Source organism: Trematomus bernacchii, unplaced genomic scaffold (genome assembly GCF_902827165.1).
Source record: "Trematomus bernacchii unplaced genomic scaffold, fTreBer1.1, whole genome shotgun sequence".
Taxonomy (NCBI): Eukaryota; Metazoa; Chordata; class Actinopteri; order Perciformes; family Nototheniidae; genus Trematomus; species Trematomus bernacchii.
In genome coordinates, this window is record NW_022987589.1 from 354,777 (window position 1) to 381,671 (window position 26,895).

General features: G+C 42.2%; 2 protein-coding genes across 4 annotated transcripts in view; both read left to right on the forward strand.

The window, feature by feature from the left end:
• The window catches only part of LOC117481369 (nuclear factor 7, ovary-like), an 83,931-nt gene that overhangs the window by 48,439 nt on the left and 8,597 nt on the right, over positions 1-26,895 (forward strand). For 2 of the 3 annotated variants that reach the window (XM_034129039.1, XM_034129040.1), the window contains exon 1: positions 15,804-15,962. The exons of the other annotated variant lie outside the window; for it this stretch is intronic. The gene's annotated coding sequence lies outside the window, so the exon portion shown is untranslated. Of the gene's footprint in view, positions 1-15,803; positions 15,963-26,895 lie in introns of those variants that run through there. 3 annotated transcript variants of the gene reach the window in all.
• On the forward strand, positions 15,956-21,107 carry LOC117481370 (tripartite motif-containing protein 35-like). Its single transcript, XM_034129041.1, has 2 exons — positions 15,956-17,681; positions 21,025-21,107. The coding sequence occupies exon 1, from the start codon at positions 15,997-15,999 to the stop codon at positions 17,395-17,397; it is 1,401 nt and encodes a 466-aa protein (XP_033984932.1). The 5' UTR covers positions 15,956-15,996; the 3' UTR covers positions 17,398-17,681; positions 21,025-21,107.

The following is a 26,895-nucleotide window of genomic DNA, read 5'->3' on the forward strand; positions in this document are numbered from 1 at the left end:
GTCCCCTCTTCTTCATGTCTCTTCTACATCAACATGTGTCCCCTCTTCTTCATGTCTTTTCTACATCAACATGTGTCCCCTCTTCTTCATGTCTCTTCTACATCAACATGTGTCCCCTCTTCTTCATGTATCTTCTACATCAACATGTGTCCCCTCTTCTTCATGTCTCTTCTACATCAACCTGTCTGAAAATGAGCTGATCAGATTTTGGCCACTTTATGATGTCATAACGATTTGTTGTCTTGTGTAACCATTAGCCAATCACCAACCAAGGTAACCCCCCCCCCCCACCTTATCACCTGAATCTCCTCCTAGAGCACCAATAGGCGCTTTCACACCAAGTACTTTGCCGTACTTAGTCCTCATCAGAACTAAAGAGCAGATCGCGTTCACACCGGAATAAGTTCCCTGAGGGAGGATTAGGCAACTGAAGCCGCTGACGTCACTTCTTCTTCTTCTGCTTTGGGTTTACTGGCAGGCCGCAAACAACTTCACGGCGTATACTGCCACCCGAAGTCCCCGGCCGGAAGTCCCCGGAGTTGGGGACTGGCTTCAGTAGAAGCTGCTGGGACTCCCAGCAGCTTCCACAGTCTTGTTTAGTCCCTCGCGGCACTTTGTTTGAAAGTTTACTGCCGCAATATTAAGTCAACAAAAAGACTTGTACCACAGCGTGGATCTACGGAAATCGAGGATATATACGGGGATTCCTAGGATCGAGCTGGAACGCTGTGGAATTAAAAGGAAACATTGAAACGCCGTTATCGCCGCTGTATTGGAGAGCGGCTTAAGGAAACTAACTTCAGCGTGCTGCCGCGGGAGGATAAAGACTGACGGACAATCCACACAGCAAGGAGCGAGCGTTATGTAACTTCTTCATTCATGCTGTGTAAATGTTTGTTTGAACACAGTGTGAATAAGTTACTGCTGCGTGTCCATTGGGGACTGACTTGCTTGCGTGTGGTGGTTTGTGCCGCTAGAGGTTGTCTATTGTCGGCAGCAGTGATTTATTGAGCGTTTGGCTGTGTGGATTGGAGCATTTGTTGTTCACTCATTAAAACATTAAAGGGATATGTCAATAAGTGGATCAAATTCAGATGTCAATGTGGCAAAAATGGATGAACAGAAGAGAGAGTCGATACTCACTGCCAAGGCTTTGGCAAATAAAATGGAAAAGCTCCAAAAGGAACGTCAATCAAAGGTTCACAAAATGAAAAGTGTGATTAAGACAATGAAGGATCTCATGCAAAAGGATGACAACGCCTCACAAATACAAACTCAACTTGAGCATTTCATTCAACTGGTTAAAGAAACCACCCTGTTACACAAGTCTGTAATTCCTCTTCTTCCTGCAGACGAACAGGAAAAACAAAATGTATGGTTTGCCAAGACACTGAAATACAATAATGGATTTATCGACGATGTCAAGCAATGGCTTTCTGAAACTGGGAAACAACCGAGCAGCACCATTGCACATGTTCCCTCAATTGAGATATCTGATGAACACCAACAAAGTATGTCTCATGTTTCAAAACACTCTGGGATTTTGCTGGAGCAAAAACATTTGTGCCTGACACAAACAGGCCTACAGGTGGTCAGTCTGACGTACAGTTTTTGCACAGAGAACATGAAGCAGAATATGGACATCTGCAACATCAAGCCACAAGAAGCTCAGAGGCCAATATACATCAAAGTTCATCACAATCACATCCACAGTTACAGCAACAAAGCAATCACCCTGCAGCACCGGCACCAAGCAGCAGTGCTCAGAATCCTTTAATTAATGTCTTGGAAAGACAAAATGAAATAACATCCATGTTGGTTCAGCAACAGTCTCTTTCTTTTCTGCCTAAAAGAGAAATTCAGATTTTTGATGGCTCTCCATTTCAATATCAAGCATTCATAAGAGCTTTTGAGCACAGCATTGAGGAGAAGACTCACAACCCTAAAGACTGCCTGTATTTTCTCGAACAGTACACCAGGGGGCAGCCTTTGGAGCTTGTCAGAAGCTGTCAGCATATGGCCCATGACAGAGGATATGCCAAAGCAAAGGCTTTGCTACAGGAGCATTTTGGTAATGCACAGAAAATTGTTTCGGCCTACATGGAAAAGGCTCTTTCATGGCAGCCAATAAAAGTAGAAGATGTGCGGGCTCTGCAAGCTTACGGTCTCTTTCTGAGAGGATGCTGCAACGTCATGGAAGAGTTTGAATACATGTGTGAGTTGAACATGCCTAGCAATATGCTAGCCATCATAAAAAAGTTGCCCTACAAATATAGGGACAAATGGAGAACTCTGGCCTATGACTTACAGAAAAGGCAGGGCCGGAGAGCTACATTCATGGATATTGTTAATTTCATTGAAAGACAGGTGGATATTGTGAGCGATCCACTGTTTGGAGATATACAGGATACTCCACCAGCAGCCAACAAAGATGTGAGGAAAGCTAAGTTTGAACCTCATTCAAGGATGAGGGGAAGCAGCTTTGCTACTACTATTACGACAGCGGAAAATAAAGTGGAACCTGAAATAAGAATGAAGGAGAGAGGCTCACTAGGTACAAGTGTTTGCCTGTTTTGTGGAGGTAGACATATACTGGATCTGTGTTTTCAACTGGAAAGAAAGGCTCATAGTGAGAAAATCGCTTTCTTAAGGGAACACGGTGTGTGTTTTGGATGCTTGTGTATTGGGCACATGAGTAAAGACTGTAGGAAACGCCTCTCGTGCAAAGTATGCAGTCTGAAGCACCCAAGCATACTTCATATCTATCAGAAAGAGAAAGAAACTGACACAATGCAAGCTAAAGGAAAAGCTATAAGCAGTGCTCTTATCTCCGTTCAGTCCAGTGGTCTTACAGGGGCCGGTGAGCCAGATTGTACTCTCTCCATAGTGCCTATTCAAGTAAAGTCTAAGAAGGGACATGAAACATTCCTAACATATGCCTTCCTGGATCCTGGGAGCTCAGCATCATTCTGCACGGAGCGGCTGATGAACAAACTGAATCTCAGGGGAAGAAGAACAGACATTCTCCTTCGGACAATGGGTCAGGAGAAAATAGTTGGAAGTCACATTGTTTCTGACCTGCATGTGGCTGGATTAGACAGCAGTCATTATTGTGAGCTGCCTGACACCTACACCCAGAAAACTATGCCAGTTCATCGAGGCAACATTCCTCGGCAGAAAGACCTTCAGAGATGGCCTCACCTGAAACATGTAATGATTACTGAGATTGATTCAGATGTGGACCTGTTGATTGGGACTAATGTTCCTGAGGCACTGGAGCCATGGGAAGTTATTCGGAGTGTAGACGGGGGCCCATATGCAGTCAAAACTATGCTGGGTTGGACTGTCAATGGACCTCTCAGAGGAGACAGGAGTAGTGAAATTACTTGTGGACAGCCAGATGTCACTGTCAATAGGATATCTGTTGCAAACCTTGAAGATCTGTGGAAGCAGCAGCTAAAGGCTGATTTCCCTGAATGCAGTCAGGATGAGCAGATGGGACCGTCAAGAGAGGACTGTCACTTTATGGAGTACGTCACAAACTCTGCTAAGTTGATGGATGGCCATTACTGTATTGGCTTACCTTTAAGGAAAAGGGATGTTAGTATGCCAAACAACAGGAGAGTAGCAGAACAACGTACACTGAGCCTCAAGAGAAGGTTTGATAAAGATGCTTCATTTCATGCTGATTACACCGCTTTCATGAATGACATCCTTTCAAAGGGCTATGCAGAGAAAGTGCAAGTTGTAGATCTGGAACGCAATGACGGCAGGGTATGGTATATACCACACCATGGTGTATACCACCTAAAGAAGAAAAAGATCAGGGTCGTATTTGACTGTGCAGCTACGTTCCAGGGAACATCGCTGAATGCGCAGCTCCTACAGGGACCAGATCTTACCAGCACACTGGTTGGAGTCATGACAAGATTCAGAAAGGAACCTGTTGTACTCATGGCAGACATTGAAGCCATGTTTCATCAGGTTCGAGTACCAGCTGAGGATTCAGATCTGTTGAGGTTTCTCTGGTGGCCAAATGGAGATCATCATCAGAACTTAGAAGAGCACAGAATGGTTGCACATCTGTTTGGAGCTACATCGTCGCCAAGTTGTGCTAGTTTTGCCCTTAGAAAGTGTGCAGAGGACCATCGGGAGCAGTTCAGCCCCAAAGTAATCAACACTGTCCTGCACAATTTCTATGTTGATGATTGTCTAACATCTGTGGTCTCAGAGGAGGATGCAGTGGCACTCTATCATGACCTTTGTGCACTTTGTGCTCAAGGGGGTTTTCATCTCACAAAGTGGATTAGCAACAGACGTACCGTGCTTGCTGCTATACCTTCGATGGAGAGAGCGAAAGAAGTTAAGGATCTGTACTTGGATAATGACACACTCCCTGTGGAAAGAGCATTGGGCGTACAGTGGTGTGTTGAGTCAGATGTCTTTAAGTTCAAGATCATGATCAAGGACAAACCCATAACCAGAAGAGGGATCCTTTCCATGGTCAGCTCAATCTTTGACCCATTAGGAATATTGGCACCTGTGGTCCTATCAGCCAAGATGATTCTTCAAGACTTGTGCAGAAGGGAACTTGGTTGGGATGATATTATACCAGCCTCAGCTGCACAAGAGTGGAAAAGTTGGCTGAAGGAGCTCTGCAATCTCGAAGAGTTTAAAGTTGACAGATGCCTAATACCGGTGGATTTTGGGGAAGTGACCTCTGCTCAGCTACACCACTTTGCAGATGCAAGTGAAGACGGCTATGGAACAGTGACTTACCTGTTATTACATAACATCAAAGGACAAGTGCACTGTGTCTTCATTATGGGAAAAGCTAGAGTGGCCCCATTGAAACCAATAACCATCCCTCAAATGGAATTGACGGCTGCCGTGGTTGCAAGTCGTATGGACAAGATGTGTAGGAAGGAGCTGCAAATGCAACTTAAAGACTCCATCTTTTGGACTGATAGTACTTCCGTATTAAAGTACATCTGTAATGAGACCTTAAGGTTTCGTACATTCGTCGCAAACAGGGTTTCAAAAATACGCAGCGTATCAAATCCATCTCAGTGGAGATATGTTCCCACCGCAAGCAATCCTGCCGACTGGGCTTCCAGGGGAGTCAAAGTGGAAACGCTCCTGAAAGATGACACATGGGTGTCTGGACCTCAGTTTCTCACTGGACCTGAAGAACAGTGGCCTGTGAACCCTGATGGCTCTGAAATGGCACCAGAAGACCCTGAGGTCAAGATAAGTCTGAATGTGAACGCTGTGCAGGTTGAAAAAGAGATGGATGCTGTAACCCGATTGATCAATTACTTCTCTTCTTGGATCCACCTGAAGAAGACGGTTGGTTGGATCCTTAGGTTGAAAAACCTGCTGCTGTGCTCATAGTCGATGACTCAGCACCTCGCAACTCATGGCTTACAGGAAGGATTGTACAAACCATTCCAGACAGAAGAGGACTTGTACGTCAGGTGCGAGTGAAGACAAAAACTAGCTATCTGGACAGGCCTATCACAAAGATCTGCCTTCTACAGGAAGCAGAAGAGCTGTGAGGAAATTAGTGGGTTATTGAACTTCATAGACCTTGACATTGACGTTTTTTCCGACTTTTTACCAAGTGATAGTAAAGATCACTCCTTCATAGGCTAACAAACTATATCTTTTTCTTTTTCTATTTTTTTTTTTGCCTAAAGAAGAAAAGGACACTTTAACAAAGGACGTTTTTATTCTTAAAAGTTTTTTCCTTGATTGTCTCCTACATCATTTTTCAGTTGTGTAATTATTATGTTGATATAATTAGGGGCCGGAATGTAGGAGCCACATTTGAAGTAGTAGTTTCTGTGTTTATTACGGTACATGTTTTTGAGTCACTTTAGGTGGTGGGCGTGTCAAAGGATTTGTGTGGTGACGTTTGTGGTTATATCCGGTTGCTTTTACCTGCACATTTTGTGATAGATGGAGGGGGAGTGAACTGGAGAAGGACAATTTTTGTTGACCGCACGCACGCACGCATGCACACATGCACGCATAAAAGAATATATGGATATGGACTATTGAACTTTTGCTAAGAAAATAAAAGGTCAAACGCATACTGTTTGGAAAGACTGAGTTTTTTGCGCGTCCACAGTGTTTTTTCTCTTGTTTAGTCCCTCGCGGCACTTTGTTTGAAAGTTTACTGCCGCAATACTACCTACGCTGTAAAACGTATTATCTCTTCGATTTACACACGGCATCTATTGCACTTCTGTCCATCCTGGGAGAGGGATCCCTCCTCTGTTGCTCTCCCTGAGGTTTCTCCCATTTTTCCCTTTGAAATGTGGGTTTTTCTCTGGAAATGTTTCCTTGTACGATGTGAGGGTCTAAGGACAGAGGGTGTCGTTTTCTCATACTGATATTCTGCACAAACTGTGCTGTTGTATTTGCTGTAAAGTGTCTTTACTGTAGGGTATTTTTTATTATATGTACAGCACTTTGGCTCGACCAAAAATCGTTTAAAAATGTGCTATATAAATAAAACTTGATTTGATTAGTTAATCCAACACATTTTAATTGTTTTTTAGTTAACTTGTACTTATTTTTCTTGTTTAAATGTCAATTTAATCAATAATTTTTAATCAAAGTTGTTGAACTTAAATTCTACTAATTATATTAATTGTCACTTTGTTGCCTCAATTTTATTAAGTAACCAATGGTCTTATTTTTTAGGGCCAGTGTGAAAGTGAAACGGCGCTGCATTGCTCGGTGACCCCGCGACCCCCCTTCTGTGCCACCTCCACCCCGAGCACCAGTAATGCTCTCTCAACGGGGGAGTCGGGGTACCAGGGAGCCATCGGCCATCAATCAACACTCAGCCAATACAAATATTTTTAAAAAAAATAAAAAAAAAATTTCTTTTTATTTCGGGGAGTTTTAAAAAGAAATGTTAAATAAACAAAGTCTTGGCTTTCAGAATATGAAACTTTTATTTCCAAAATCACACGATAAATACATGTTTGAAGCTTGTAAAGGGAAGAAGACAGCTCTCCCTCGCCACTCTGCTGTTCCACAGCGCCGCTTCCCCTCCCTCTGCTGAAATGATGAATGTAAGGGTAACACGGCAGGGTCCGTTACAGGTTGTTTTCATCTGATTTTAAATAAACAAAGTCTTGGCTTTCAGAATATTAAACTTGTTTTGGCCAATTCAGATGATAAATACAACTTTGAAGCTTGTACCGGCATAATTACAAGCGGAGAACGGAGTAACTTGACGTCACTGCAGGCATAACAACAGCCGGTGTTTCTCGTGAGTGTTTTCCCCGGGAAACAAACACAATACACACAAACTCAAAAATACACAAACACACACACGTATGCACACACACACTCTCGTGAGCTTCCCCCAGACCAGTAATCCAAACGAAAATATCTTCCCTCCGTACTATTTTGATCATTTGCTCCGCTAATCAATCAGATCGATGGATTCCAGAGAGTTTTCTCAAAAATGATGACTCCGTAACAGTCAGTGGGCACCACTTAACAGCCAATCAGAATGAGAATGTTTAACATGTGACTTATTCAAATTGCGAGTGATTGAGTGACAGATGAAGGTTGTTTAGCAGAAAATGTCGGAGAAGAAAAAGTTTGAGAGTGGCGCTCGGAAAAGGAAATTGTTGAGGGAAAAGGAGTTTCGAGACAAGCAGCTATTACAAAAAATGCCGAAGCTTACAGGTTATTTTAAACCTGTAGGCCAGGATGAGGAGGAAGGACAGATTAGTTATGTTCCGAGCAGCAGCGGTGCCGGCCGCGGGGCCTCGGAGCCAAGTAGGCCGTCTGGTTCTGATAGCGATGGAGTAGCGGGAGAGGAAAAACAGACAGGAGGGACATTATCTGTTGGAGGAGATGGAGAGGACGACGAGGACTTGCTACGTGGAGGGGAGCCAACGGCAACCCGAAAAATACATGAGGGAGGCCCGATACGTCACTCATCTGGAGGAGAGGACCAGGCGCGCGTAGAGCAGAGTGGAGAAGTGCGATCACAGAGCCTGCCGAGGCTATAAATGACTTTGATTTGTTGTTTAAATAGGGGGCCTACAAAACCCCAGGGCCTGATGGCAGGTTAAGGCGGGCTTGCCAGTGAGTACTTACGAGAAGTGGTAGCTAACCTTTTTATGAGCCACGGTACATTTTTTTAATTTAAAGAGTCCTCTCCTGCTGATATTCAGGTGTATATCAGTGTGTCTACTTTAAAGAGTCCTCTCCTGCTGATGTTCAGGTGTATATCAGTGTGTAGTGTCTACTTTAAAGAGTCCTCTCCTGCTGATGTTCAGGTGTATATCAGTATGTAGTGTCTCTACTTTAAAGAGTCCTCTCCTGCTGATGTTCAGGTGTATATCAGTATGTAGTGTCTCTACTTTAAAGAGTCCTCTCCTGCTGATGTTCAGGTGTATATCAGTATGTAGTGTCTCTACTTTAAAGAGTCCTCTCCTGCTGATGTTCAGGTGTATATCAGTATGTAGTGTCTCTACTTTAAAGAGTCCTCTCCTGCTGATGTTCAGGTGTATATCAGTATGTAGTGTCTCTACTTTAAAGAGTCCTCTCCTGCTGATGTTCAGGTGTATATCAGTATGTAGCAGAGGTGGGGACTCGAGTCACATGACTTGACTCGAGTCAGACTCGAGTCGCATATTTTTTGACTTGAGACTTGCTTGACTAACATTGATAAAAGACTTGACTTGACTTTGACTTGGTATTCATGACTTGAGACTTGACTTAAGCTTGAGACAGATGACTTGAAAGGACTTGACTGTTTAAAATTAAATATTTGCGTTTGTTTTTGTAGTGAGATATTACGTTTAGTTTTTTCGAAAAATGTGATTGGGTGATTATAGCGCCGTGCGCGCAAACCTGGCAACCCACTAGACCGCAGGAGCGTCAGTTAACATGGCAGCGGCTAGCGTTACTCCACAAATAGTGAAGTTTGGATTCAAGGATTATGTTGTGGATGACGCTAATAAGAAGAGAACAGCGGTATGCAGGGTCTGCAGCATAAAGATCAGTGACACGACCACCACAACATCCAACTTCATTCGTCACTACAAAAAAACCCACAGAGAAAGGTGCGTGAATGTGTTGTGTTAGCTAGAAAGCTAACGTTAAGTTTAAGCTACGTTAGACTTGGTTTCAAATCGATTAAGCATTGCAAAGAAAAGACAAAACGGTAAATGAACACTAGAACCGCCAAGGGATTCATTTTGACTAACCCTGATACTGACGGGCTGTCAGGAGAGGGAGAGAGGGAGAGAGAGAGGGAAAGAGATGCCTCGTTTATTTCCCCTGTGTTATTATCAGAAGTTACTGTAAACTGTTTGAATCATGTAGTTCATCTACTTTTAGTAGTTTGTTTAAATGTTTTAATTATGTTGTTTTTGTTTGTAGAAGTGCATCATTCCTTGATTTATTGTAAAATGAATCTGAAGTTTTTGATCTGTTATGATGATAAACTGAAGCAATTTCAAAATTAACCCAATGAACTGAGTTTTAAATCCTAGCTATATTGTCTGCAGTTCTAGGGTTAATATTAATCTAATATGATTGTCATCGGTCTAAATTAGATTTCAAATGATTAACTGTGTATGTAATGAAGATCATAGTGTGGGTTAAATCCATTTTCATAACCACTGTCTTTTAACTGATTTAAATGCGGAAACTGGCCTTATTCATCAGAATTTCGTATGACTTGACTTGACTTGACCTGAGCAATGACTTGACTTGACTTGCTTGACTCTCACCACAGTGACTTGGGACTTGCTTGATACTTGTAGGTCAAAACTTGAGACTTGCTCATGACTTGCACATGTAGGACTTACTCCCACCTCTGGTATGTAGTGTCTCTACTTTAAAGAGTCCTCTCCTACTGATGTTCAGTTGTATATCAGTATGTAGTGTCTCTACTTTAAAGAGTCTTCTCCTGCTGATGTTCAGGTGTATATCAGTATGTAGTGTCTCTACTTTAAAGAGTCCTCTCCTGCTGATGTTCAGGTGTATATCAGTATGTAGTGTCTCTACTTTAAAGAGTCCTCTCCTGCTGATGTTCAGGTGTATATCAGTATGTAGTGTCTCTACTTTAAAGAGTCCTCTCCTGCTGATGTTCAGGTGTATATCAGTATGTAGTGTCTCTACTTTAAAGAGTCCTCTCCTGCTGATGTTCAGGTGTATATCAGTATGTAGTGTCTCTACTTTAAAGAGTCCTCTCCTGCTGATGTTCAGGTGTATATCAGTATGTAGTGTCTCTACTTTAAAGAGTCCTCTCCTGCTGATGTTCAGGTGTATATCAGTATGTAGTGTCTCTACTTTAAAGAGTCTTCACCTGCTGATGTTCAGTTGTATATCAGTATGTAGTGTCTCTACTTTAAAGAGTCTTCTCCTGCTGATGTTCAGGTGTATATCAGTATGTAGTGTCTCTACTTTAAAGAGTCCTCTCCTGCTGATGTTCAGGTGTATATCAGTATGTAGTGTCTCTACTTTAAAGAGTCCTCTCCTGCTGATGTTCAGGTGTATATCAGTATGTAGTGTCTCTACTTTAAAGAGTCCTCTCCTGCTGATGTTCAGGTGTATATCAGTATGTAGTGTCTCTACTTTAAAGAGTCCTCTCCTGCTGATGTTCAGGTGTATATCAGTATGTAGTGTCTCTACTTTAAAGAGTCCTCTCCTGCTGATGTTCAGGTGTATATCAGTATGTAGTGTCTCTACTTTAAAGAGTCCTCTCCTGCTGATGTTCATGTGTATATCAGTATGTAGTGTCTCTACTTTAAAGAGTCCTCTCCTGCTGATGTTCAGGTGTATATCAGTATGTAGTGTCTCTACTTTAAAGAGTCCTCTCCTGCTGATGTTCATGTGTATATCAGTATGTAGTGACTCTACTTTAAAGAGTCCTCTCCTGCTGATGTTCATGTGTATATCAGTATGTAGTGTCTCTACTTTAAAGAGTCCTCTCCTGCTGATGTTCAGGTGTATATCAGTATGTAGTGTCTCTACTTTAAAGAGTCCTCTCCTGCTGATGTTCAGGTGTATATCAGTATGTAGTGTCTCTACTTTAAAGAGTCCTCTCCTGCTGATGTTCATGTGTATATCAGTATGTAGTGTCTCTACTTTAAAAGTCCTCTCCTGCTGATGTTCAGGTGTATATCAGTATGTAGTGTCTCTACTTTAAAGAGTCCTCTCCTGCTGATGTTCAGGTGTATATCAGTATGTAGTGTCTCTACTTTAAAGAGTCCTCTCCTGCTGATGTTCATGTGTATATCAGTATGTAGTGTCTCTACTTTAAAGAGTCCTCTCCTGCTGATGTTCATGTGTATATCAGTATGTAGTGTCTCTACTTTAAAGAGTCCTCTCCTGCTGATGTTCAGGTGTATATCAGTATGTAGTGTCTCTACTTTAAAGAGTCCTCTCCTGCTGATGTTCAGGTGTATACCAGTATTTAGTGTCTCTACTGTGACATGTCTCCATGCTTTAATGTTCAAAAAGCTCAGAATTGTTCTCATACTGCCCGTGCTGCAGCACCTCTTTTCACCCTCTGTCTGAAACCAGAGCCCAGTCTGCTCTGATTGGTGAGCTGGCTGGCTCTGTTGTGATTGGTCAACCACTTAGAGATGTCCCGCCCCTTAGCCTATCACGTACAATGTGTTGGAGCGCTAGCCAATAGAAGCGCAAGTTTTACATAGGGATGTCACTATGTTCAGGAAGTAAAAAGGAGTCCAATGGAGATGTTTCAGGCAGGGGGGGGGGGGGGGGGGAGAGAACAGGTATTTAAGCCTTTGCAGACCATTTACATGCACTAAAACCTATAGAACACACTACAGGAGAGGGAAAAACACAAGAAGCATAATAGGGCCTCTTTAAGTTATTAATTTAGTTGAGTTTGCAGGAATATGAAGTATAGAAAACACGAGTGTCTCTGAATCCTGTGGTATAAATAAACCGACTAACTCTCCTTCTTGCGTCTCCGTGGAAACGCACTTAACTCACATTAGCCACTAGCTTCCGTTAGCCTGTTGTCACGGTTACCGAGCTCATTCGTTCTAAACACACAACACAAGGTCAGCCGTATAAAAACATGGCCTCCGATTGGCCGCTGAAGCATGGCAGGTAAATTGGCTATACAATAACTTCTAACAAGTTTCCATGACAACAGTAGATTCCACATCCTCCACTCACACTTTCAGGACAACAACAACATGTGTTATTTACACATTTAGTAGTATTATAGATTCCTCCAGAGCTGTTTTGCCGTACTAATAAAGGGGTGGCGAACACAATAAAAGAGAGGTGCAGGAATGAGTCCTAAAACCTAGAAAGGAGTCGAGAAAAAGCCAAGACTCAGTCCTCAAACACTCCGAAAACACATTATAAATCAAGCCTTTAAACTATTCAGTAAACCTGATATACATTATTTTACACGTTTAAAGCTTAATATGTGATACGACTCATAACTGACACACACTGAGGTTCAGTTCAACTGAGAACAGCGTGTGTGTGTGTGTGTGTGTGTGTGTGTGTGTGTGTGTGTGTGTGTGTGTGTGTGTGTGTGTGTGTGTGTGTGTGTGTGTGTGTGTGTGTGTGTGTGTGTGTGTGTGTGTGTGTGTGTGTGTGTGTGTGTGTGTGTGTGTGTGTGTGTGTGTGTGTGTGTGTGTGTGTGTGTGTGTGTGTGTGTGTGTGTGTGTGTGTGTGTGTGTGTGTGTGTGTGTGTGTGTGTGTGTGTGTGTGTGTGTGTGTGTGTGTGTGTGTGTGTGTAAAGTAAACACTGACACACATCACTGCCTGTTGTTTCAGTAAAGGATATATATATATGTGTGTGTGTGTGTGTGTGTGTGTGTGTGTGTGTGTGTGTGTGTGTGTGTGTGTGTGTGTGTGTGTGTGTGTGTGTGTGTGTGTGTGGTGTGTGTGTGTGTGTGTGTGTGTGTGTGTAGTGTGTGTGTGTGTGTGTGTGTGTGTGTGTGTGTGTGTGTGTGTGTGTGTGTGTGTGTGTGTGTGTGTGTGTGTGTGTGTGTGTGTGTGTGTGTGTGTGTGTGTGTGTGTGTGTGTGTGTGTGTGTGTGTGTGTGTTTCTACAGCAGCTAAATATTTTAACCATCATTTCATATTCATTATTGTGTTGATAGTGTTCCTGCTGTCTTAATTTTTAGTTAGTAAAATATAAATGAATGTTTTATTCAGCAGTGGAGACACAGCGCCCTCTGGTGGTCAGGCTGCAGCTTACAGTCCAAACACTGTGATGTAAAAAGTAATTATTAATATAAAATAAAATACACAACCCTTTAAAATTAGATTTTTCCTGCGTGTTCATTGTTGTGATTAATATAGGAGTTTAATTTAAAACACTGGGACACCTTACATGGACGTAACTGAGGGAAAAAACAATATATGTAGGCTATAACTGTTATATTAGTAATATATATTAAACACTAGTAACCAGTGTAAATCCAAGGATTAGAGACGGTTGGATGCTGCTGTTTTGAGCATTGCAATATATTTATTTTCACTATGTTATTTATTTATGATTATCTTTAGGCTCAGCAAAGATTTGATGTCAGCTGTTGCTGTCTTTTATTCTTTAGTTAATACTGAAATAAAGCCCTGCTGTTTTGTTAGGGATTTTTCTTTGAATACACTTTTAAAATGTCGATACAGTAGCTGTCCTTTTTTTAAGATGTCTATGCTTAAGTTGTTATACAGTAGGTGTTGCTATCTGCTTTGTGTAGCGTGGTTCTACAAGCAAGTCTATGCATTCATTGGGTGGTATCAGAGAGATACAAGGGTCTGTAAAATTAATGCAATGAAAGCAATTGGCCACAGCAAATAATTGATATTAAACATGTCATTTTTACTTTTGAATACTTCAGTACAAAGGATGTATTGAATAATGTAAGTGATATATGTGTACACATATGAATCATTAGTCAAAACAGGGCTACATTTGACTGAATTATAAAAGGTGGTAAAATGAAGAGCCGTTTGGGAGCCGAAAGAGCCGGCTCTTCTTGGTGAGCCGAGCCAAATGATCCGGCTCACTACAAAGAGCCGGAATTCCCATCACTAAGAGATCAAACTTTAATGCAGATGATAATAAATGATATTGTTAGGCAGCACATGGAATGAAGCATTGTGCAGAATATGACACAGGGTAGCACAGCACTGCAACAGCAGCAAACAGATACATAATATGTCGCCCCCCTACAGATAGTTCTATTGAATCACAAGTAACAAGAAAGAAGAACTCTATGACTGAATAGAAGTCTTAAGGAAGTGTTTGCAAATACTGTAAAATTAATTACAGTAAGCAACTTGTCAATTGTTGCCAGTTAAATACTGTAAAATTAATTGCAGTAAGTAACTTGTCAATTGATGCCAGTTAAATACTGTAAAAGTAATCACAGTATTTACAAGTTTTTATTTACAGTAACAGTGTAAAATGAAACACAGTAACTTCCAAGTACTCTATTTACGGTAATAGTGTTTTATCTGTAAAATGAAACACAGTAAATAGCATTTACTTTATTTGGTATTACAGTAGTAGTATTATAGAATATGGAGGGAAGAAACCCTCTTTAATGGTCACACATGCAGAGCACACAGTGAAATGTGTTCTCTGCTTTTAACCCATCCTAGTACCAGGAGTCTAGTACTAGGAGCAGTGGGCAGCTATTGCACAGCGCCCGGGGAGCAAGGGGGGAAGGGGGGTGTCCGGTGCCTTGCTCAAGGGCACCACGGCAGGGCAGGAGGTGAACTGGAACCTCTCCAAGTCCACACTCAATATTTTAGGTCTGGTCGGGGACTTGAACCGGCGACCCTACAGCTCCTAGTCCAAGCCCCTACTGACTGAGCCACTGCCATTTTATAGCTGTAAAATGAAACACAGTAACTTCCAAGTACTGTATTTGTGTTTACGGTAATAGTATTTTAACTATAAAATAAAACACTGCCATTTAAAAAGTACTGTATTTTTGTTTATGGTAATAGCCGGTTTCTCAAACTTACCTACCCTACCTTTAAGCAAGAAATAGAACTTAAATATAAAAAATAAAAGTACTATCTAAAGTGTTTACATGCAAATCATCAATACAAATATATATTTTATACACTGATCATAAATATGACATATAGATCTCAAATGAATGATAGCAGTCATATAAGATGCACTGTAGTAAAACAACAACAATACATAACAGGTAAATACCTCAATCCTTCAAATGTGTACTTGAGTGCAGTACTTCCTCCACTGTAACTACATCATGTGTCATGTTGGGTAGTATATGAAGACTGATGGTTAATAAACTCTTTTATATTTAAAGTGTATTTAATAAATTGTTTTAAGGTTTTTAATGCAGAATGAAAGAGAAGCTTTACAGCAGGTAAGAATCTTGTTCTTGTTGACCTTCAGTGAGAAAGTTGATGGATAAGCGGATAGATCATGTGACTTCATTATGATGTCCTCTAAATCCACACAACTGTAGACCGTGAAGGAAGGAGAAAGCACAAGGCCCATTTGAATTTACTAATCATATTATTAGAAATATTTCAGTTTAAATTGTTGAAAAAGCTCGACTCTTTATTGTAATTTTAAAAAGGACATATTATTCTCATTTTCATACAGTATATCTGAATTTTGTGCTTTTACTGTGACATGTTTAAATGCTTTAATATTCAATAAGTGCTATATTTGTCTCACTGCCATAGATTCTCCTTCCATTGGAATGAAGATATAACGAAGTGATTTTTTTTTGTGTCTCTGAGCTGCATGTGAATACATGACATAGCAGCATTTCCTGATGTTGATAATTCACCCTGTGACGGAGGTCAGAGAAAACGAAAGTGGATTTTGACATTGTTGAACAGCGCTGAGACGCCATTACAGGGTGTGAGATTTCTGCTCGGAGACACGTTTGGAGTATATTTGGGGAGAAGTGGAGAGACTGTAAGTTGGTGAGTCCTGCTCTAGAAATCACTTTAATACCAAATGGCTGAGAAAATCGCTCTTGTTGAAAGTTTCCTGAGCTGCCATGTGTGTTCAGAGACTTTCAGAGATCCCGTGTCTCTGGGCTGTAACCACAGCTTCTGTTCGAGCTGCCTGCAGACATTCTGGGAACAAAGTAAGAACAAAAACTGTCCCATTTGTAAAAGAAAGTCCTCCAAAGGTTCTCTTGGGGTGCACTTTGCACTGAAGGAACTGTCTGACTCCTTTGCTGAGAGACAGAAAGCTGGATCATCTGAGACAGAAAAAGGAGAGAAGAAGGTGGAGGTGGTGTGTAGTAAACATCAAGAAGAACCTAGATTGTTCTGTATGGATGAAGAGAGAGCTGTGTGTCACAAGGTGGTTCCTGTAGAACAAGCAGTCAGTGAGCTGAAGGACCTGCTGAAATCTGACTTAGAGTCTCTGCAGGACAAGAGGGACACATACAAAGGAGTGGAGACAACATACAATGAAGTGATTCAAGTGTCCAAGAAGCAGCTGCTGTCCACAGAGAGGCAGATCAGAGCAGAGTTCATCAAGCTCCATCAGTTCCTGAAAGAGGAAGAGGAGTCCAGACTGGCAGCTCTGAGGGAGGAAGAGGAGCAGAAAGGGAAGACTATCAGCAGAGAGATGAAGAGCATTCAGGAGCACATCTCCTCTCTGTCACACAGTATCTCTGCTGTAGAAGAAGAGCTGCAGAAACACAACGTGCCCTTCCTCAGCAGTTACAAAGCCACTCAGAGCAGAGCCAGAGTCCAGAGCTCACTGTCAGACCCACAGCTGCTCTCAGGAGCGCTGACAGATGTGGCCAAACACCTGGGCAACCTGTCCTTCAGAGTCTGGGAGAAGATGAAGGACCAGGTCCACTTCAGTCCTGTCCTTCTGGACCCAAACACTGCAAACCGCTGGCTCTATCTGTCTGATGATCTGACCAGTGTGAGAAATGGAGACACAGATCAGCAGCTTCCTGATAATCAAGAGAGATGCACTAAGTATGCTAATGTTCTGGGCTCTGAGGGCTTCAGCTCAGGGAAACACAGCTGGGAGGTGGAGGTGGGAGATCATCCTGACTGGGTTATAGGTTTGACTAAAGAGTCAGTTGACAGGAAGGGAGAGAGACAATATGTCTCACCAGAATATGGAATCTGGTGTTTAGCACATTGCAGTGGAAAATACACTAGTGGTGCTGGTGAGACTGTCAGAGTGGAGAAGAATCTCCAGAGGTTCAGAGTCCAGCTGGACTACTACAGAGGGGAGGTGTCCTTCTACGACCCTGAACACATGACTCCCATCTACACTCTCAGAGACACTTTCACTGAGAAACTCTTCCCATATTTTAATATTGGAGAAGCTGGTGATGCTAAAACTGCTGATATCAACATCTGTCAAAGTGAGATTCCTCTGTGATGCTCAGGAGTGTTGGTTCAGACTTTATTCTGACTTCACTGTCCGTCTACATCTCTTTGGAACAATCAAGAAAAGAATCAACAGATGATGAGATATTAATCTTTGCATGACATTTTAACACATTATAATCAAAGAGTCAGTCAAAAACAAAAACAAACAAAACAACTTGATTGTTTATTGCTATAGTTTATTTTGCATCATACTTTATTACAGTGTGTTTATAGTTTTCATTTAACTCACTGACACTTTATTAAAATCGGAAAATCATTTTAAAATATATTGAGGTGTTACGTTCCCTCCAAAATCTAGGGGTACGAAGGGGAGTAACAAAACACAGAACGACCAGCACGAGAAAGAGAGGAAACTGATCTCTTTGTTCACACATGAGATTTAATTCAACAATAATGGACAACCAGGTCCCACACAGAGACCCAAGACGACGTGCTGCACCCATGCAGCCAGAGGAGAAAAAGAGGCCCACTGCAGACTTCCTCAGGTCCTTTAATGAAGACCCTGATTGGGGATTGGGAGCACCTGGGAGAGAGGCTGCACCTGGAGACAATCAGGCTGCACCTGGAGAATCAGAGGGAGAGAGAGAGAAAGACACACACACCCACACACACACACTACGGCACGTAACACCCCCCCCCCCATAAAACCAAACAAGTGTTTGGCCACAGTTACCAAAAACACTCAGACCACTGGACATGAATCGTGACCCACTGCAATCGCAATCTCACCCACAGCACCGTACATCGGCCACCACCTTATCTGCTCCCCTCTTGTGCTTGATGACGATATTGTATTCTGGGTGCTGGTCTTTTGACTTTTCCGTAGACTGCTTGGAAGCTGCCACCTGCTGCTTCCAAGCTACACACCCTGCCACTAGATGACCAGGATCAAGACAAAAGAAACATAATCTCTTGGGACCTCGAGTTCTGGTCAAAACACAACCTGCAAACACCTTCGGATGAGTCTGAGCTAGGTCACCACCTGCAGCACCAGGAACTGAAACGTCTACAACCTCAGCAGTAGGATACACTTTACCCCCGGCTATATCGTTACCCATTATGAAATCCACTCCGTCGACAGGAAACTTGGGCAGCACAGCAACTGGAAAGAAACCAGTAGCCAGTTTAGACTGTACCTGGATCTTGTGAAGAGGTGCAGGCACACAACCCATCCCAATACCTCTTACCACCGCACTTGCATCACAGGCAGACTCAGCACTCAAGGGCAGAACACTGGCAAGAATGAACGACTGTGAGCCACCACTGTCTCGTAACACCGTGACCTGCCGCTGGTCCTCCACTTTTCCTGACAGAGAGACAAAAGCAGTAGAGATGAACGGTTTCAAACACTCATCAGGCCCTTTGTTAACAGTGGCCCGTCCACTATGACACACTGCTGTAACCAATCCCACCCCTTCTGGGTGCTTGCCAGCCGCTGTCTGCTCTCGCTTCCAACCTGCACAGTCTGCCATCACATGACCTGGGTCATGACAAAAAAAACACACTCTGTTTAGCCTGGGATCTAACACTGGAGCACTGACACAGGGAACGTAATTGTCAGGAGCTCTACGATAAGTGTCTCGCTGAGGAGGATCACGCTGAAAAAAAACGCTCTTGTGTATCAGTGCAAACTCGTCTGCCAGAGTGGCAGCCTGCTGAAGGGTAGTTACCTTCTGCTCGTTCAGGTAGACTACCGTACGCTCAGGCACACAGTTCTTAAACTCCTCTAACATCATTAGCTCACACTGAAGTAATGTCGTCAGCTTTACAAGCTCTACACCACCTGTCAAAGAGGACTTTCTTCTCCCTTGCGAAGTCCACGTAAGTTTGGCCAGAAGTTTTCATCAGGCCGCGAAAACGCTGCCTGTAGGCCTCAGGCACAAGCTCATATGCCCTGAGAACAGCACTTTTAACATTCTCATACACTAAACTATCCTCGACAGAAAGAGAAGAGCAAGCTTCTTGAGCCTTGCCGACTAGCTTACACTGTAAAAGAATAGCCCACACGTCTTCTGGCCAGCGCAGAGCAGCAGCAATGCGCTCAAATGCACCAAAATAGATCTCCACCTCTGATTCACGAAACACAGGGACCAAAGAAATATGCCTACTTACGTCGAAGGAGGCAGCAGGACCAGAAGATGTAACGGCAGAATCACCCCCCCCAGCTGCCTGAAGCTCTAACTGACGCATCCGGACAGCAGTGTCTGCCTCCACTTTCCTGATCTCCAGCTCCGACTTCCTGATCTCCAGCTCCCTCCTGACATCAGTGTCTGCCTCCAACTTCCTGATCTCCAGCTCCGACTTCCTGATCTCCAGCTCCCTCCTGACATCAGTGTCTGCCTCCAACTTCTTGATCTCCAGCTCCCTCCTGACATCAGTGTCTGCCTCCAACTTCTTGATCTCCAGCTCCGACTTCCTGATCTCCAGCTCCCTCCTGAACTGAAAATCCCTATCACGCTCCTCCTTCTCCCACTGTAGACGAGCCATACGCACTTTTACCCTGGCATCTAATTTAGACCCCGTAGGTGAGGACCCTGCCGAAAACGAGTCCAACTGAGGCATGTTGAAAAGTTTTCCCTGTTCCGTAGCACTCTGAACACCTGGAGTAACACCAACGCGGCCTCCACCAGGAGACTCTGCTGCTACAGCCCCGGCCACCGTTCCAGGAGATTCCACTGAAGTAGGCAGACTCAAAACCCCCTGTTCAACTAGTCCAGTTAGCACCGTAGCCTTGAGTTCACTCTTAACAAGAGCAGAGGAGACAGAAACGTGATAATGGTCAGCAACTAACTGCAAATCAATCTTCCTACACCAGTCTAGCTGACCCACAGTAGGACTGGCCACAAACTGCTCCAAAACAAAAGCCATCCTTATCAACGGCGAATTACAATTCTTTTTTTTTTTTGTTTTTTTTAACAAACTTCCCCAGATCCTGCCTACCAAACTTACCTAACTATCTTCTGGAGCGTGCCGGGCTCGAGGCGACTTTAAAGGCAAACATCAGCGGCCGAAACCCTGAAACGCCTGCCCCCAACAGGGAATAAATCCACACCCAGGATTACCCCGAAAATAAAAAAGGCAAAATAAAAAATGAGTGCCTGAAGGAAAGACTGATTCAGCCCAGCTAGACACTCCCCTATCTAAACTGAGGAAGCTTTTAAACAGCAAGAGACTTCACAGCCAATGCTACACAATATCAACGCTAAACCACAAACAGATACTCACTCTTTGTCTCAAAGATCGGACGAGCCCCCATTTGTTACGTTCCCTCCAAAGTCTAGGGGTACGAAGGGGAGTAACAAAACACAGAACGACCAGCACGAGAAAAAAGAGAGGAAACTGATCTCTTTGTTCACACATGAGATTTAATTCAACAATAATGGACAACCAGGTCCCACACAGAGACCCAAGACGACGTGCTGCACCCATGCAGCCAGAGGAGAAAAAGAGGCCCACTGCAGACTTCCTCAGGTCCTTTAAGGAAGACCCTGATTGGGGATTGGGAGCACCTGGGAGAGAGGCTGCACCTGGAGACAATCAGGCTGCACCTGGAGAATCAGAGGGAGAGAGAGAGAAAGACACACACACACACACACACTACGGCACGTAACATGAGGCATGATTGATGAATGTTCACATTTTGAATCCAAACATCTTTAAAAGAAAGAATTTATTTTCTGTTTTTCTTTGTAATGGATGAAATTAGAAAGTTTGATTAAGTTTTGCGTGAATTCTTGAAGAAATGTAAGAAGTTTGTATATCGTGCTGAAACGTCATGAAATCAACCAAACTAACAAATCAAAGCTGTCAGTTCTCCTTTTATCAACATCTAGTTTCTAGTCAAACATCATGTTATAGCAGGATAAGTTATCAGTTTAACTTTTTTATATTTTTGGGTCTTTTGATGAATTATTTTTAAATATGTTGTTTTACTGCAGGGAGCAAGTCATTTAATACATTTATTTTAATTAATTATTTCATTCTTACAATGTTCTTTCGTTAGCCTATGTGACATTTTCAGTCCTATATAGATGGACAATAATATTTATGGTAATTGAAAATATCAATGTCATCCTTGACTCCACCCTTTCCTTCCATTCCCACATCAAATCTGTGACCAAATCTGCCTTTTTCCACCTGACTCCGACCGTCACTCTCGGAGTCGGTTGCCGAAACCCTCGTGCATGCGTTTGTCACCACCCGCTTGGACTACTGCAATGGTGTCCTGTTCGGGGTTCCAAAAAAAACCCTGGACAGGCTCCAGTATGTCCAAAACTGTGCTGCTCGGGCACTCACACACACACAGCCATGGCAGCACATCACTCCCACCCTCATCCACCTACACTGGTTGCCGGTCAAGTCCCGTATATCGTACAAAGTACTCCTCCTTACCTACAAGTCCCTCCATGCCCTTGCCCCCCAGTACCTATCGGACATCCTTCACCCACATGCCCCACCCCGGAACCTGCGGTCCTCAGACTCTGGCCTGCTTACCATCCCCCGCACCAAACTGCGAACCTTCGGGGACAGAGCCTACAGTGTGGCAGCCCCCACCCTCTGGAACGCTCTCCCTGCGGAGATTCGCAACATCCCCACACTCAACGCCTTCAAAAGGGCCCTCAAGACCCATCTGTTTGCCAAGGCTTTCGGCCCCTAATCGATCTGTTGTTTTGTCTGTCTGACTTTTGTTTTGTTATGTTTGTTTTTGCCCTATTACTTGTAAAGCGACCTTGGGTGGGCAAGGCGCTATATAAATGCAAGCTATTATTATTATTATCAATTTCTAATTAACCTAGAGGGAATAACAGCTGTATAATTAAGTGTATTTGATGCTGCTTCAGATATCTTGTGATTTAAATAAGCAGCAGTTTAATTCAGAAATGTGTCTATGAGGTTGATTTCTGTTTCTTTGGTACTTCTGTCAAATAGTCATGTGATAAATTACAGAGAATACAAATGTTGAAAGAATATTGTACGAAAATATAAATAAATAATCTGAACATCTTAATGATCTAATCTCTTCTTATTTAATGTATTGCATCCCTTCAAACATCTGTTTTAACCTTTACATTCATAGATGCCAAACTCCTGAAATCTCTGTCTCCTTGTGTGAAGTCATGTGACGGATGAACCTCCTGTAAACAAAGAAGCTCCCACCCTGATGAAGGAGACTCAGCAGAAAACATGTGAGGGGTAAAGCATGGCATACTGGAGCTGTGCCACGTGTTTGATTTGATGGAGTTGTTTTGATTCTCTCTTAGAAACTGTCAGGAGTCACATTCACATTAGTAGTAGTACTGATGCCACTTCAATCACATTAGTATACATAAAAAGTGACAGGTGCTGTGAGAGGTCCCGCCCCCCCTACATTATGCAAATGAGCCCCTTTGATATGCTAATGAGCCCCTTTGTTTGAGGTGTTATCGCGTGTAGGTGTGATATCACAGATAGGTGTGATATCCTTTGATGTGAGGGGTGAGGTGTTGTAACATGTAGGTGTGATATTCCCCATTGTAGTAGATCCTTTGTTGTGTAATCTAATTAGCCTTTGATGTCTGACCCTTTGATGTCTATCCTTTGATGTGAGGGGTGAGGTGTTTGTAACATGTAGGTGTGAACTCCCCCTTGTAGTAGATCCTTTGTTGTCTAATCTAATTAGCCTTTGATGTCTGCCCCTTTGATGTCTATCCTTTGATGTGAGGGGTGAGGTGTTGTAACATGTAGGTGTGAATTCCCCCTTGTAGTAGATCCTTTGTTGTCTTATCTAATTAGCCTTTGATGTCTGTCCTTTGAAGTAAGGGGGTGAGGTGTTGTAACATGTAGGTGTGATATTGCACCGGCGTGTTATAAGCCTTTGATGTCACTCTAATTAGCCCTTTGATGTATGTCCTTTGATCAGTGTTTGTAATTAGTGTTAAGGTAGTCTCTTTGAAGTTGTGTGAGACTGTCTCGCACCCTGTCCTCCTCCCACCCCGTCCCCCTCCCACCCCTTCCCCCTTCCTTTTGCTGTGATGTCAGAAGATAGAGGTGGGGGTGGAGTTAGATAAAAAAGAAATCCGTGCAAACTAGATAAAAAGCCACTCACCAAGTCACCTAAACTTTCAAAAACGAAAATGGCAAAGAGACGCATCGATATGGGTTTAATCAGCGAGACGCCTGTGACAACTTACCGCCATCCGTCGGGAGCGCCAATCAAGAAACGGATGCAGTATCTGTACCGTGTTCAAACCCCTCCGTCTGAGGCTCTTCATGAAAAATGGAGTCTGGATGTGTGAGACTGTCTCCCCTCACACCCCCTCCCACCCCTCCCCTCCCCCCTGCCCGTCACCTCCTGATTTTGCTATCAGCCATTAATTTTCACTCACTAAGTCACCTAAAACATTTATTGTCCTCTCTAAATTAGATTTGTTTTTAATATGATTTGTGTTAACTAAGGATGTTCTCTTAAGTTGTATGGCTTGTGAACTAATGTTTAATTACTTTACTAACTACAACAAAGTCTCTGAGAGGAAAATAATAATTTAAAATATGTTAATGACCCCCTGATATTGTATTTTGTAATGTTTAATTACTTCACACAACTATTAATGAATCCCTATATGAAGTTACATGAGGCTACATTTACTGGTGTTGAGCCCTGGATGATGAAAATAATCTAAGTGTCATGTTAGGGGGACATTACGGAACTCAGGAGTCCGCCCTTGGAGGCTTGGAGAGCGGATAAAGAGAGGTGTATTTACTGGTGTTGAGCCCTGGATGATGTAAATAGTCCAAGTGCCATGGTAGGGGGGCATTACGGAACTCAGGAGTCCGCCCTTTGAGGCGTTGTTAACATTAATGCTTTTGTTTTTGTTACTAAGATACTTTTTAGATACACTTTTGAAGTGAGCAACACTTTACAACTGGTAGAAAGTTAAGTACTTTGTATGGAATTGGGTTTTCTTTAGAGCTGTTTTCAGTGAGACAATGCAGTTTCTGATCATTTTAAGTTTCAAGTTTCAAGGCTTTATGGCATATGCCCATTAGCTACAGTGTAGATATGTCAATGAAAAACATAGGTCACAGGCTCCTCCAACAGTGCACATAAAACAGATAAAATACTGCAATAGAATGTTTTGATATGACAGATTTGTGCGTAATTCTCTCACAAAGGAACTGTAAGATACACGTTTATGTATGGAAAACTTTATAACTTGGTAAAATATTCATTCATTTGTAATGAATTGAGTTTTCTTCAAGAATCAAACTCTAAATGGAGAGTTTGTGATTTTAACACTGTTTCGATGAAACAATGCAGTTTTGATAACTTGACTTGACTAACATTACTTTTTTTAAATATATGTTTTTAGATGCTTTACTTTTGATTTCTTTCATGTTATTTTAACACATTACTTTTTTCATATTTTTCAACATACTGTGATATTTGTTTTTTGCTCTCCTTTTTCCATTACATTTTTGAATATACAGACATTCAACGCAATATGTACAACCCCAATCAGCAAATCATCCAAAACTAAGGACCCCCACTAAGACGAACAGATTTTCTTTAAGACTGTGACTCTTAAAGGCACTTTGGGATTTTAGTAAGACAATCCAGTTTTCTGGAAATAACTTAAATGATTTTCGTTTTTTTTCCTACAAAGATACTTATAGTTACACTTTAATGGATGCAAAACTTTATAACTTGGTAAAATATTCATTAATTTGTAATGAATTGAGATTCTTAAAGAATCAAACTCTAAATGGAGAGTTTGTGATTTTAACACTGTTTCGATGAAACAATGCCGTTTTGATAACTTGACTTCACTAACATTACTTTTTTAAATATATGTTTTGTTAGATGACTTTACTGATTTTTGCTTTTTTCTTCCTTGCTTTTGTTTGTGTTACTAGGATACTTTTAGATACACTTTGAAGTGTGCAACAGCAGTGCAAACAAACAAAAAAACAGGCTTGTGTGCATCAGACAACTCAAATTACTCCACTTTAACCATATTTAGAATGTCCTCATTTTAACTAAAGTAATTTAACTTAAGTGGAGCCAACCTAAGGAGTGGGCCCTACGGTCTGGGACTAGCTTACTTTTTAACATTCTACTCAAAGGGCCCGTAAATATTATCTCCGCCAATATGCTATATTAAAATATCATTAAAAAAAAAAATTAAAAAAAATCATTTCATGTTGAAATGATCAAGGAAAAGCCAGTCAATGTTATGTTAACACAAACAAAAGTTCTGTTTTATATGTTGAAATATAATTTAAAAAAAAACGATATAGTATTTTCAAGTCTTACTTTAGTATGGCAAATTTAAGAATAAGTCACATTAAAGTTTGTCATGATTTTCCGTAAAAAAGTCAAGTATAGTTTGTCAAAAGAATATGAAAAAATCATTTTAAAGAGTAGTATGTTGAAAATCTCAGTGTTTAACTGAACACACCTACATGTGATAACACCTCGAACAAAGGGGTAATTAGCATACAAAGGGGGGTCACTAGCATCAGTGGGGGAAAGGTGCTACAAAAATGAACTTTGAGGAGGGGGAACTTGTAAGAATTTCCAAGGCGAGAGAGGTCTTTGATAAAAAATATGAACAGAGTTATACCCAGGGCTCGAGCTTAAGGACCTCCCGTCGTCCCGGGGCCGAAAAAAATCGGGTCGGGGAGGATACAAATTAATTTTGGGACGAATTTGGGACGAGAGTTAAAATAAAAATACCCTGCTAACTCTACTACGAACGGCGATGAAAATGAAACTGACTGCACGTTTTGTGTAGCACACAGTTATTAAACCTCCTTGTCAACATAAACACACACAAAGCATTTAGCAACCCGCGAAATACACACACACACAGTACGTAGCTACAGCTGTCAGCCAGCCGCACAGCTGTGATGTAACTACAATTTTTTTACCCCGGAGCGGTGCGGAGAAACGAAACTTAACTTATGAAGCAGCTTTTGACGACGCGCTATGCATGGGGCACCCTAGAGGGGGTTTCCAGACATGTCATTGCAGCTGAGATGAGAACTCTCCATCGCATTTAGTCCTTAGCAATATGCTGCGCCTCTCCCCATGTAGGGATGGGTACCGAGCCCCGGTATTAAACGGGCCCCGGGCCGGAATTATTAAAGACAGTGGTACCAACAGTGGTCTTTTTATCGGTACTGGAGACATTTAAAACATACATGTCATATGTATTATTGCTACATGAACATTACATTGCAGTTTTAGTTTCGCCAACTCCTTTTCTAATATGCAATAAGACTACAAAATGCGTCTATGATGTATTTTCCAATCCAGACGAGAGAGCTCTCTCCCCCGTCTGTGTGCGAGGGGGCAGGGCAGTTTGTAAAGGTCTCCTGACTGTGTTACAGACTGTCATCCTGGTTAGTGGTTACTCTTGGTTCTGTCTTCTGTCTTCAGGACAGAGTGTTGGATTTTTTTGTTAATCGGATGGGACTTGATTGGATTCAATATTAGAGTAACTTT

What these genes read in the sequence shown, in the direction of transcription:
- LOC117481370 (XM_034129041.1), top strand. Translation starts at nt 15,997, where the DNA reads ATGGCTGAGAAAATCGCTCTTGTTGAAAGTTTCCTGAGCTGCCATGTG.